The 13,347-nt window shown below is 43.6% G+C and overlaps 1 protein-coding gene across 1 annotated transcript in view; it reads left to right on the top strand.

Moving 5' to 3' along the window:
* The window catches only part of PELI2 (pellino E3 ubiquitin protein ligase family member 2), a 68,154-nt gene that overhangs the window by 42,368 nt on the left and 12,439 nt on the right, over positions 1 to 13,347 (top strand). The window contains exon 3 of the mRNA XM_085225862.1: positions 11,025 to 11,126. Within this exon, the coding sequence (XP_085081988.1) occupies positions 11,025 to 11,126 (102 nt within the window). The remainder of the gene's footprint in view (positions 1 to 11,024; positions 11,127 to 13,347) is intronic.

Below are 13,347 nucleotides of genomic sequence, written 5' to 3'. Positions count from 1 at the left end.
GGGCCCTGGGCAGCCTGGGCTGCTCTGAAATGTGGAGGTTGGTGGCCCTGCCTGTGGTGGGGGGTTGGAGCTTCATCATCCTTGAGATCCCTTCCAACCCAAGCCATTCTATGATTCTATGAAATATTCAGATGTGTGAATTCTTAAATATGAAAGAATTTTTGTCACTGATCATCTTCATTCTGGGCAGTCAGACAGCAAGTACTGAAGCACTTGCTGTTCTATAGCCCAAATCCTATGCCATGCCTTTTTTATTTACACTGTAGGCCTCTGGAGTGTATTGTAGTTGAATATCTTTTACTCAGCACTTGTTTCCATTCAGTGTAAAAAAATCCAGTATATCTAGCTGCTGTTTCCCACAGAAATAGTGAGGTATTCCATAACCTGGCTACTGCAGCTTCAATTCTGTGCTGTACCTTTTTATGTATTTAATGTTTTATTATTTCCAACCCTGGAGGGTTGAGATGTTATCTGAGCATAGGGTCAGGATGACTTGAGCTTTATCACTGAGCGTACACATGGAGAAGTGTGTTTATACAGGACACAATTCTGCCTCTCTTATTTCTAAGGACGGCTGCGTGTTGTGTTTGGGGAGGGAGGGACGTGGGTCTTATCAGTGGTAAAACCATGCTGTGCGAACTGCGTGAGACATTTGATGAGACATTCTCTTATCTAATGTAACATAGGAATATAAAGCAAGTTGCCTGTAAAGCTTGCTTTAAATTTTAATAAATTGTGGAAGAGATAAGTGAATGCACCCAGCACAGCCTACTGAAACCAGATGCCACTGTTACTTCTTTTAAAACGAATCTTTCCAGTTTCAGTGTTTAAGCTAGGATGTTGTATGTAAATTTTATGGGGGCATAAATTTTCCTTCCTTCTCATCTGAATCAATTTTTACTGGAAAATGATAGAAAATGTGGATTTGAGAACACAATGAAAATAACAGGAACTGAGACCAATAGAGGCTACTAATCCTCTAATTACTTTCTGTGAATACTGGGAGTTGTGCTGCAGAACGTCCTTCAGTACAATCTCCAGTAATCTCAATTTATTCCTTTCCAAAGCTACAGAGGGAGGGATTTTGCTGCCAGCTCAGAATAGTAATAGACTGTGGTGGTCTTTATCTGACAGCAGTGAAACAGATGTGGCAACTCTGCTAAACATCTGTCTTCAGGCTTGATTTTTTTTTTTTCCTGGGTGCTGATTGCCCTCTGATTACCCGTTGACATCCCAGGTTATGAAATGGAGCTGCAAGCTCAGGTCAGTGCAGTTGATGTGCTTTGGTGGGTTGGGTGTGTGTCATTGGAGTGCTAGGTTGGCTGTGTTGGACTGACCTGTACAAGTCCTTTGGTTCTGCTCTGATATCAAAGCTGTTCCTTGGAAAACATTCCCCGTGTTTTGGCTCAAGTGCTCTCAGACGGCTCTTTTGTACTTCTTTGCTCTCTAGCTCACTGTTGATACTTGAATTGTTCCCTGCTTTGTATTTCATGCTGAAGCTGGTAAATAGGCCAAGGTATGCAAGCTTTTTAACTGGCTTTCAGCTGAACCTCCCTGTACGAGCATTGAATCTATTCTGTGAATCCGTTGGCCTGTAGAACTCTTGGAGTGACAGCCAGCGACTAAACATTGATAAATGAATCCCAAATTTGGTTGTTCACACCTCCTCACGGCTCGGGTGGATGGCTGAGGATGCACTGAGCACCCATCACTTTCTGACCATTCTCAGTGCTGCTCCATACTACCATTGTAACATCTGTGTGCAGTGAGGGGCTTGCTTTCTTTCCTGGGATAACTTTTATCAATACAAAGTCTCAGGCCCAGGGCCAACCAGACTTGTCCTTTTTGTCCGTATCCACTACTGAAGGCTCTTATAGCCAGCTACAGTTTGATATGAGCTTGGCAGCTGCATAAATAGTAAGGAAAGCTCCTTGCTTCCCACTTGTTAGGGGGTTGGTTTTGCATCTCCCGTGCAGCAGCATCAGGCCTGTGTTTTCCCTGCTCTTCTAGTGTGTTAACTTTATGGCTTCAGTCACATCAGTAGCTTAGGCAAGCAGTGTAAGCGTGTGGGTTTTTTAAATATACGGAGTTGCATATGAGGAACTCAAGTTCTGAACTTTACACAGGAAGAGGCTCCGTAATACGTATAACTGTAAAGGCTAGGATTACTTTTTCTTACTGTAAGATCATAGGGATTTAAAAAAAAAAAAAACAAAGCGGACGTTTCCTGCATACGAAATGCACGTTGTTAACTTCTACTTAGGATCTGAACATGCACCAAGAGCCTGCTGGTCAGAGCCTCCTCCTTCATCCCAGCTGGAGGCAGATCCTGTGGGCATGCTCCTTCTGTGCTTTCCCTCACAATGCTCAAGCTGTAGTGTGAAGTTTAGGAAGCAACTTCTGTCCCTTGTTGGGCTCTATAAAACCTAACTGCTTTCCATAAGCGTTCAATGGCTTTTTGGCAAGAGTTAACTTTTTCTTTTTCCTGAGAGATTTCCGTGCAGCTGCTTAACAGGTCTGTTAAGGTAACTGTCTGGAGAGCCTTTGGCTGTCTTAATGTAAAATTGATTTGTGTCAGATTGAATTTATGGCTTGTGGAAGCTACAGAATGATATGCTGCTTCTCATCTTGCTATTATGTGCTCTCCTTTGGCAGGCAGGCTTAGATCGGTGCTCATGGGTGCTTTGATTCACAGAAGCATTCACTGCTGATGTGCTAAGTGTACAAATCTTTCAGTCTGTGTATTGATAGAAGCCCTTGAGGGGACTCTATCACTATTTTTTGTGGTTTTTAGTTAAAGATTCTAATTTCTGACTGTTTTGTGTGCTTGGCGTATCCAAATACATAAGTGTAGCCAAGCATCTGCTGCTTTTGTTCCTGATGTATAGAAATGGATTGTAAACTGCTGGCACCAGAATGTTCAGTTACAAACACTGTTGCATCCTTCTCTAATTACAGACACTTCTGTGGGTGTATCAAGAGTGTTGGGGGATGTGCTCCAGCTGCTGTAGCAAAATCATATTTGGGCCTTCCTCCATGCCGGTATGCGTTCTCCTTTAAGGCAGTGACGTGACTGCGTGGTAGGCTGAAGCTGAAATGGGAACAGACGTGTGATCCAAAAAAGTATCTTACCCACTCCTCAAAACTGGAAGAAAGATGCAGGTATATGCAAATCTGACCTCTGATATGGCAGGTGGATCTCCAAAAAGAATCATACGATCATCTAGGTTGCAGCAGACTTCCAAGATCACAAAGTTCAACCGTCAGCTTCACCTACTGAGTCCTGTCACCAAGCCATGTCTCATGTACCCTGTAGTGAGCAGTTAAGGTAATGAAAAGGCAGCATGATAGAATAAATGAGAAATTGTGAGATGGCTATTTCTAAGTGTGAATAATTACTGTTGACTACCAGTGTAAGAACTTGAAGTTTAAAGGAGCGTGCATACATGTCCTAGAAGTCAGAGACCAGTTTTTGGAACCCAGGTGAGGTATATCCCATTGACAAAAGTCAGTACAGGGCAGTGATAACGTGTGCCTTTTCCTGGGCTTTCAAAGCAGGTGTGATGTCCTCAGAGCAGAATATGGTAAGCAGCTCTGAAGAAGTTGCAGTAGACAGTGTAGGAGCAATGTGCAGGCAGGAATTTGCTGAAAGGAGCATTCTGGAGTTTGGTGTGAGTGATGATGCTGAGTGGGTGATGTATCTGGCACTGCTGCACCTTATTGTGTGTGCATCTGAGCTGCCTGCAGCTCTCCTCTGCTATGGGGGAGGGGAAATGGAGCAGGCTGACTAAGGGAGGAGTGTTTACAGACTTGATTTCAAAGATGTGTGAAAGATCACTGCAATGTAGTATTACTTAATGTATGCTTAAAGGAAAATGGAAGGGGAAAATACAGGTCTATAAGGGGTAGAAAAAGCCAGAAGGCCAGATGGAAAGAAAATGCTTCCCAGGTTAGGCAGGTAAAGTGTTGATTCATAACACTCAGAAGAAATTTGTGACGTTCAAAGAGGACCTGAGGCACTACACAGTATAGCTGCATCTGTCAGTATAAAACTGCACCTTCTTCAAGCTGCTCCTAATACACTGGAATACAAAGCATTAGGCCTTGCACTGCTTTACCAGACGTGCTCAGGAGTCCTAGGTGTCAGGGTAGGACTTGGGTCTGCAGTAATGATGATTTTGGCCATCTGGAGTCAGTCCATGCAATTGAGAATGCGTTGCTAAGGCACTGATCAATGCTTGCTTTCGTAGGAATAGCCTATCCTGCAGTATTGCCTGGAATAACCGCATGCACAGAGGTGTTGGGCTCTGTGTGATCAGCTGTCTGTCAACACTCACCTTCCTTTACAATAAACTTACCTGGAGATGCTCTTAGATCACTGCCTCCTTGCTTGTTGCATTACCCAAATTAGAGAACTACTCCAATGGGATATTTCGTGCCCCTCCTGGAGAAAGGGCAGTCTGCAGTGTTGTCTAAAGCTTTATGCAAGCCTCAGTGCAGCAAATGGAGAAGATAATGTAAGGTCTGCCTGTTGAGCTGATAAATGGCAATTCAGCAGCAGCACAGCCCCGCGTGTGCACGTGGAGCAGATGGCTGCCATGTATACAAATGTGTTATTCCTTCTTCCCCCTCCCCCTCAAATATACAAGCTCAGCACGAAAGGGTTCATAGGAAACAAACATGAGTGCTTGGAAGCCACAAAAGCTTTTAAGTGTAAATAACCAACTAGAATTTGTTTGTTTCTAGGAGCTGAGCCCAGGCTTTCAGAGGGACTGACTTGCACTTAGGTGAATTGAGCAGAAGTGGCCTCAAGTTGCACAGAGATTGATTCGCTCCGAGTGAGATTGCAAACTTTTGTTTGAGATTGTATGAGTGCCACGCATACAGAGGTTTAAACTGTTTCTTTAACTGGCAAAAATCCCACTTTGGGTTGTTTATGGCTGTTAATGCTCAGATCAGCAAATAAACACAACTGTCTGAAACTGGTATGGAATTTGATGTTTTTACAGTTCCATTTGGTGCGGTGCTTTTCAGAAAGCAGCTTTTTCTTCACCTGCATTTGCTGACTGTCTTTAACCACTTCGTGACACTCAAGTGTCTGAGACTGATGTTGATTAGAGAGGAGGTGTTGGTATTCAGAAGTGGCCATAGATATTGCAGTTGTAATTCAGGCTCTTATTGCCAAGGAAAGGGGAGCGCTGAAAGCTGGGTTTGTGTGGAGCTGTGCAGGGAGCAGATGCAGGCACGGGGAGATTTCCATGATAATGTCTCTTATTTTCTCCGAAAGAGGCTGGGGGACAATTACATATAATAGCTGTATCAGTAGCTAGAGGTCAGTGTAAATTTCCAGAGTTATTGAAATACAGCGCTACAGAAGCAGTAATTCTGGGCAATTACTGGTGGCTTTACATTGAGGCTGAATAACACTGCAGACAGTCTTTAGTTAACGTTACATGAATTGAAAACTGGTCTAATTTGCCGGGGAACTTCTCAAGTAGGCAGAATATCAGTGTCATGATTAGGGGCCCTTGGTGTGGTTTCTACATGATAACCCAATGGTTGTTGGCTCTGACAGTCTAGAAATCCAGTGGAAGCGTGCTAGGTTCTTCCCTTTAAAACAGATTCTTGTTTGCTGGCTAAAGTGTCTTTTTTCCTCTCAAGAACTTTTGTCTGATGTCCCTGAGTGTTTGTGTTCTTTTCTGAAAGAAATTGAAGGCTGGCAGCCAAGGAAGAAAGCGTTTAACTCACGAAGGCACTGCTGTCATTAATTTCACACGCGTCAGTGTGGTGTCGGTCAGCTTGACTACCAACAAAGGAAACTAAAGTGTTCCCATAAATCATTTTATTGTCCTAATCCAACCTAATTAACTCAACTAGGATTCCTGTTCTAATGGAACAGCCCTTCCTGCAAGACAGCTGCCTCTTTTCTTAATGGATTTGAGCTTCCCTTCTGCTGTGGTGCAGGAGAGTTGGTAACCATAACGCTGTGCCTTTCGTCTGATCTTTGGGGAGCTGGTAAGTGAAGCTTCAGTTTCCAAAGCAGAGCTCACGTATTATTCTTCTTCCTGAAAACACTATCAGCAGAGCAAAAAAGAGCAGCAAAACATCCATTTCTGGCAGTGGATTGGACTGCTGCTTGTAAGTAACAGCCTAATGGCTGTGAGAATGTCAGGATCTGCTGCTCCACTTGATTCATGGACACACTCCTGACACAGAAGGTTTGACCCCGTTGCATGGCAGTGTTAACTTAATGCTGGGTGTTTCAGACCTGTTCTTCAACTGCTGGGCTGAAGGTGCCTGTAGAAAATGAGCACCTTCATCATGTTGGTGCTGGGAAGGGCTGTGGCACATCAGCAGGTGCTCCTAGATAAGGAACATCTGCTTGATGGTGAGTGAGAAACCCATGTAATTTTTCCCCTCTAGGGGAATATTGCTAGGAGATCTGCATTTCACCTTGGGGGAAAAATACACCTGTACTTTGCAAGCCTTTCTTTGGGGCTCATCCTTAGTCCAGGGTATTTACTATACCTGCAGTGTCCTGTTGGTCCATAAAGGCATTTCTGGAGTGGTGTTGACATCAGTCTGTCGTTGCACAACAGGAACTGGTTAAAGCTTGTTTTCAGACGTGCTGCCCTCTGCTAATTGCTGGGATGGAGGCTGTGTGCCCCATCTGTGGTTAGGGTAGGAGTTGACACTTGCAGTGTTGTCTCGCTCCTGAGTAATGCTGTATGCCTGCAGATGAGGAGGTGGTGTGCATGGCTACTGCTAATTGGGCATAAGTATTGTTTGCTGAAGGTGTTTTATTGGTGTTATCCCTCCTTATTCTCTATTTTGCTAGCAAAAGGAGAGTTCTGCTACTGCTTTTTTAACAAAAAATTTGTGTGTTGTTATTCCCCTTACCTGCTGGGTGTTTTTCTGTGTAGGCTGAGGGCATTTGGCTTTCCCAGTTCTCAAAATGGTGATCTGGGGATCTGGAGGGATAGCAATGCATTCGGGTGGGCTGAGATGTTTTGGGTGGGCTGAGCTACTGCACTGCTGCTGGGGAAGCACTGTTTGGTGTTGGTTCCTCTGACATCAGGCACCTCAGTAAGCCGAGGCCTTTATGCAGAGTGCTGTGATGAAGTCTTGCTCTCCAACTGGAGAGAAAGAAGCAAGGATGGAAACTGTGGATAAGGAAGTGGGGAAAAACCAAGGCCAAGCATAATTTTGGCTCATGGGAGAGAAATAACAGAAAGATTGAGAAGCTGCTGTGAAGTAATTTGCAAAGTTCTGATTTTGGTCATGTTAAGAGCGAGGGTGGGATAGTGAGGTTCCCAATATGCACCTCTCCAGTCTCTGTTACTATATGGCAGTTTTTATGTCCTTAAATTACTGGAATGCAAATTTTGAGGCTGTGGGAGCACTGCACAAGTGAGCTAACTGCAGGCCTTGCTTTTAGCAATGGAGAGGAGGTTTTCTCTTAAGATGAGCTGCTTCAGCATGCAGGAGCATGGAGCAAATGTGTGCTGTCCTGCAGCTGAAGTCTCGTGGCGGTGAGCAACTTATGGCAAATATGAACTCCAGCTTAGAGAGGCGCTGGGGAAGCCTTCATGCCAACTGGAATATGGCACCCCAATCTTCCTTTCATTTGGACTTAAAATCCCTCAGTCCCAGTGTGGGCATGGAGCTGCTGGCAGTGGGATTGTCATGGAAGATGTCCTGCTCTGATTACTTCTTACTTTCTTCTTCCATAGAGTTTTTGTCCCCACTCTATCTCCTGAAGGCTTTACTTGAATGCAGCAGCTTGAGACAGCTGGCCATACTGACCCAGTTGTGTAGGCAGCAGGATGAATCTAGCCTGCATCTCCCCAGCAGCATTCTGGCTGGACAAGAGGTGGTATATGCAATAGCCAGCCTCGAACTGCATGTTTCTGAGCTGTCTGGCAAGCTCAGGCTATGTATGTTAGAGAGGTGGAGTTTTATTCCTGCTCAACTTACTGGAACTGTGCAATTAGTGGCAGCCTAGGAGAAGTACAAGGGGGTTGGAGCAATCCATCACCAGGCTTTTGGGACTGGTAATACTGTGTTTCTATAGCTTCTTAAGCTATCGAGATCCTTCATGATTTTTTTTGCCTGTGGATGCACTCCCCTTGCAGTGCTGCTTTATTCACATATTTGCCCTACACTTGTAATTCGTTGTGCCAGTTCTTGGGTTTTGTGTAGTCCTGAAACGCTGCTACTTTTCTTCTGAACTAGAAATGGTCAATTGCTTTGAGACAAGCAATTAAAATACTTGTAAAATGTCCTTTGAATTGAAGCAACTGTTGGTGCTGAGTAGCCTGAAAGGACATGGGTTGGAACATTGCTTGTAATAGTCTCAGCTTTTTGAGCTTTTTTTGAGCAATGATTACACAAGTCCAGGAAACGAAATGTGGCTTTTTGGACTGGAAATGACTGGGTTTGAACAGAGGAAGGCAAAGAGGGGAAATAAGATGAGGAAGAAAAGAGGGGGGGAAGAAAGAATACAGATTATGTCCTACACTGATATTTCAGATGAGGTACTGACCATGGGTGACCTAAAAGGAATTATTAGCACATCTGCGCCCTACATTCTGTTGATGAGGACATGACCTTAAGTATTTCTGGAGCTTCTTACTTTCCCACTTTTCTTGTTTTGTTTTAATTGGACCTTAAAAATTGCAGACTGAGAAGAGTGTAAGCTTAGGGCATTCATCCTTGCCTAATTTCACCCTGCTGTTGATGGTCAGTACTCGTGGGCCGGCTGGAGCTTAAGGCAGGACCATCAGGTAACAGTTGAGGATGGGGCTGTCCCCCGTGATGGTTTCAGCTGCCACCCAGTTTTTTACAAACAAATGAATTTTGTCTGAAAGCAATTACTTTCTGATACTTGAAATGCCTGATAAAACGTGAGTAGAAGTTGATCATTGCAGTATTATGCTTAAAATGCAAAGTGTAAGGGTCTCTTGTTGCTTTTAATGTTTCATTTTCACTCTCTAGCATCTGAGACCTGCTTGGGGCATGAGATCCCATTCCTGGCATGTTGGACAGCAAAGAGGAGAAGCTCTTGCTGCACGCTTTGCTCCTGGCGGGTCACAAAGTGGTGGTGACTTCATTTGCATTGCATCTAGAGATGCTGTTAGCTCTTGCAACACACTGTGCGTCAGCATAATGGTTATTACCAAACAGCCTGCCCATTGAACACAAGAAATTTTGAATCTGTTAGCGCACCACCAGTCACCAAATGTGTTTACCTCACTTTTCAGCAGCCATTATCCCTGCTGGAAGAAAAACAGGGGAACTAGGCACCATGGCTTGAAGTCACAGAACCTCTCAAGTGTGAAAAGCTTGCTTGCAGACAAACGATTGGGAGGGACTAGTGAGGTCATCTTGCCCAATCCTTTGCCTCCAGGTATTATCACCTAAGCCTAAAGCTTTAGCAGGTGTTGAAGCTGCTGAGAGCTTTCAGCAGAGGCATGTTGTAAAGCAGTCTCTAAACTGTTGCTGCAGACACTGGGTTGCAAAAAAAAAATAAATACTTCTGCCAGTGTTTTCTCGTGTATGCATCAGTAGTTCTGCTCACCCTTAGTAGGCTTTTGGTGTGCATGGCGGTGTTTTTAGGTAGCTCTAACATTCAGCTTCTGATGATTTGTTTAGCACTTGGAGCATTAGGAACTTCTGGGCTTCTGTGAGAGATGACAGACAGAAGAGCAGAATACACGTAGCTGCTCGGCTTACCCACCCCAGCTGTGATTTTGTAGGTGAAGAGCCCCACAAGGGAATGAAGCTGTTGAGACTAGAAAAGGAACCCCTTCAGCAGGAATCTGGAGAAAGCTTTAATTTACTTATTAATTCAGTCCTTAAGTATCTGCAAGTGTTTCTGAGTAGTAAGTCATTACCTTTTTCCTAATTACGTGCCATTGTATGAACTTGATATTTACATGTAGTCCCCTGTTAGCCAATAGGCACAGTTTCTCAGTGGGTTCTCCTCTGTCCTGAAGCTTTTATTGATGCATTTACATTGTACACAGAGTGCAATTATGCTTTGACATTGCATAATAAGTATTAATCCAAAGCTTGAGAACCGATCATTAGTGCCACAGAAATGCTGTATGAGTCTCAGAGGTTCCAAAAAAAATTGCTATGTCCCACCCCTTCTTACAGCTCTCCACTGGGACAACTGTGCTCTTATTTTAGATGGGAAATGGGTTTCTTACTGTTTGTTTTGTTGTTTGTGGGTGACTTTTTCAGAGCTGTGAGCACTCCTATGTTGGAGTGATGTCTCCATTCTGTCCTGGAAGTTGTTGTTGCACTGGTACAGCTTTTCTGTACAGATATAAACCTGGGAAGGCTTAACCAGAATTCAGACTTAGCCAGATCTTATCATATAGAATGGCCTGGATTGAAAAGGACCACAATGATCATCTAGTTTCAACCTCCCTGCTATGTGCAGCAGGAGGTGTCCTCTTGTAGTCTTGTTTTAAATGCTGAAGTACTGCTTGGTCTTTGCTGCATTCGTATCTGTAGAGATCAGTTTCCTTTGGCAGGGAGTGAGAAACACTAGAGTGAGGAAAAACATGTTGAAAGTGCACGCTCTTCCTCGTGATTTATGTAAGTGCTAAGTCTGCTTAATTGTAGTGGCACTCCTACCTCCAAAATCCTGGCATTTTTAATTGGGAATTGATCTAATTGTATGCTTGCTTAAAAAAGAAGACAAAACTATGGAACCCTAAAAGCCCAGTCTTTGGAGCTGGGTTCCTCTGAAGCCTGGGAACTTGGAATAATTTGAGTTAAAAACATATGCTTGGAGTCTGGACAATGAAAATGGTAGGTATGGGTACTTCAAAACCAGAAGCAAATGAGAGCAGCTTGTGATTTTCTACTATAATGAGAAGTCCTGCATTTATTTACCAAGCCTCATATTAAAATTATGATCATGATCAAAGGTTTTTATATAGCAAAATGAATTTGATTATGATATTTATGTAGAAACTGTATATAATTTATTTTCTTTTTTAATTCAACAGGCTATCAGCTGTAAAGGTCAGCACAGTATCTCTTACACTTTATCCAGAAATCAGACGGTTGTAGTGGAGTACACACATGATAAAGATACAGACATGTTTCAGGTAAGGCTGTATGCAACTCATTCCTTTTAATTTCTTTAAAGCAATACATGAAACCATAGTTCTGCTTTATATTCTTCAGGGCATCTTGTCTGTGGTGTGGAATTCTTGTTCAGTTGTCCTAATATGTTCTTCTCAGACCGCTGCCAGCATCTGTTAATATCTGTACTGCTTCTCTGCTGTCACTGCACTTGGCTTTTTCTGCAAGGGCAGTGTGGTGATAGTACAGATATTAGCAGAAAGGAATGAGTAGTCCATTTGAATTCATGAATAAGCAGAAATTATGTACCCTCCTGCCTGTGCCAGCTTCCAGCTCATTGAATAACTGCAGTAAAATGAAGTGGATGAGAGCAGAACGTGGGATGAGAAAGAAGGAAAGGGACCTGTGCTGAGTTTTCTCTAAGCTATGTACCTTGATATCCAGTCTGTTTTCACTTACCCACATATGCGTGTTTGTTTTCCTCCTTCATCTGATATTCTGGTAACCTAAGCTAGCTATTGTGTGTGATGCTTATTTCAGTGGAAACTTCAAGCTTGGAGGAAAAACAAAGATGCACAACCTTTTCCAATCTAGACTAATTGGGTCTGTCTTGTCAGCAACCTCTGTAATTAGAGCATCTTATCATGAATTGTTATCCCTGCTCATTCAAATTCAGAAGGGTCAGCAACCGAATGCTGTTGACAGAAGAGGAAACGTCTCTTTCAAGATGAAAAGGTTTTTACCTTGTGGGGCTTCTGTTCTTTACTCTGTGTAATGTTTTCCCAGTATTTCTTGGGAACGGTTCAGTCCAAAGAGAGTGAGAAGAAACAGTGTTGTCCACGTGCTGCTGCATGATTAAAAAATGGTCACTTGGGGTGAACTGAAGAACTTTGGTAAAAGGAAAACGTAACCCATGCTTTTGAATTCCTGGTTGATATTTATCTCTGCGTGGTGGCTTCTGTGCTTTGAGTAGCTGCAGTAAAGTGTTTGTACATTTCAGTAATTGTGAAAAGCCATTTAAGAAAGCTGGAGGTTTTTCTACTTCTTGTGTACAGTAACACAAATAAAAGAATTCTTTGTGCTAGTGAAGAGTAGCAGAACAGCTGCTTTTTTGGTTGCATTGCATAGATAACTCTTTCCTTGTATAATAATATAGTGGTAGTTGCAGCTTTTACTTTAGGGAAGGATGTCAGTAAAGAATTAGCTGGAGGGATCAGCTGTCACTAATGAAATCTAGCAGCCTGAAGTAAAGCCATGCTCTACAGACTGCTGTACAGGTGATGCCTGTCTAAGGCAGTAGGGTAAGGAAGCTAATTAAAGGTACTTCAAACCTAAACCAGGATTTTACCTTGAGAGGAACTCTCTACACTCACGTCAGTGTGGAGCAGCCTAGCTAACGTAGCAGCTTCCCCTGGCACCCGTTGGGATCCACTGATGCTCAGCAGAGCAGGAACTTGCATGGAGTAACACAGTGAGACAGCTTGAACTGACCCAGAGACCTACTGCACCAGCTGGCACTGCAGTGCACATCTTACTGCCGTGCTGCAAGCCTGGATCAGCTCTCAGATGCCGAGTGAAATGTCACAAAAGCTCTCATTTTTGCTTCTCTACTCATTCACCTCTGAGACGCTGCCTGTGGTTCGTGCCATCGTCTGTGTCATACCTTTGTAGTTACACGACTGGTTTGACCTGTTACAAGCCAACCCATCCCATCTTATTAACAGAACGTTCTGAGATGAGTCTCGTGTTTGTAGAGCATCCCAGTCCTCCTGGTGCCCCCTCAAACAGCTCACGTGTCAGGCTTACAACTTCTGTGTTGTTCAAATTTGTCTTTTCAGCTCAGCCGTGATGTGAAGGCTGTCGTGCTGTGACTTGATCTCAGCTTTACCTTGAGTGCTGCATGCTGGTTCATGTTTCCTCTGCCTGTAGCCTCCTTCAGTGTGCTACAGATATGGGCCTGAAGGGTCTGATAAGCATGTAATGGGGAAGGAAATGGTCTGGTAGATTGTGACAGTATTTTGCTGCTTGAGGCATGCTCAGACAGCAGCTGAAGAGGCTTCAGTTAAGTTGGGCAAGCCACTGGGCTTTAATTATTCTCAAGATTTAGGCTGTGGGCTGTCAGAGTAGCTACTGGAAGGCAGTTTTATGCTGCTCAGTCACACACAGTGGCAAATTCCTGGTTGTCTGTATTGATCTGCAGCATAAAACTTCACTACTGATCGGTCGTTGCTTGAGTAGACAATT

This window comes from Meleagris gallopavo, chromosome 5, assembly GCF_905368555.1.
Source record: "Meleagris gallopavo chromosome 5, MGAL_WU_HG_1.1, whole genome shotgun sequence".
NCBI lineage: Eukaryota > Metazoa > Chordata > Aves > Galliformes > Phasianidae > Meleagris > Meleagris gallopavo.
This window is presented reverse-complemented; position numbering and strand designations above follow the sequence as displayed.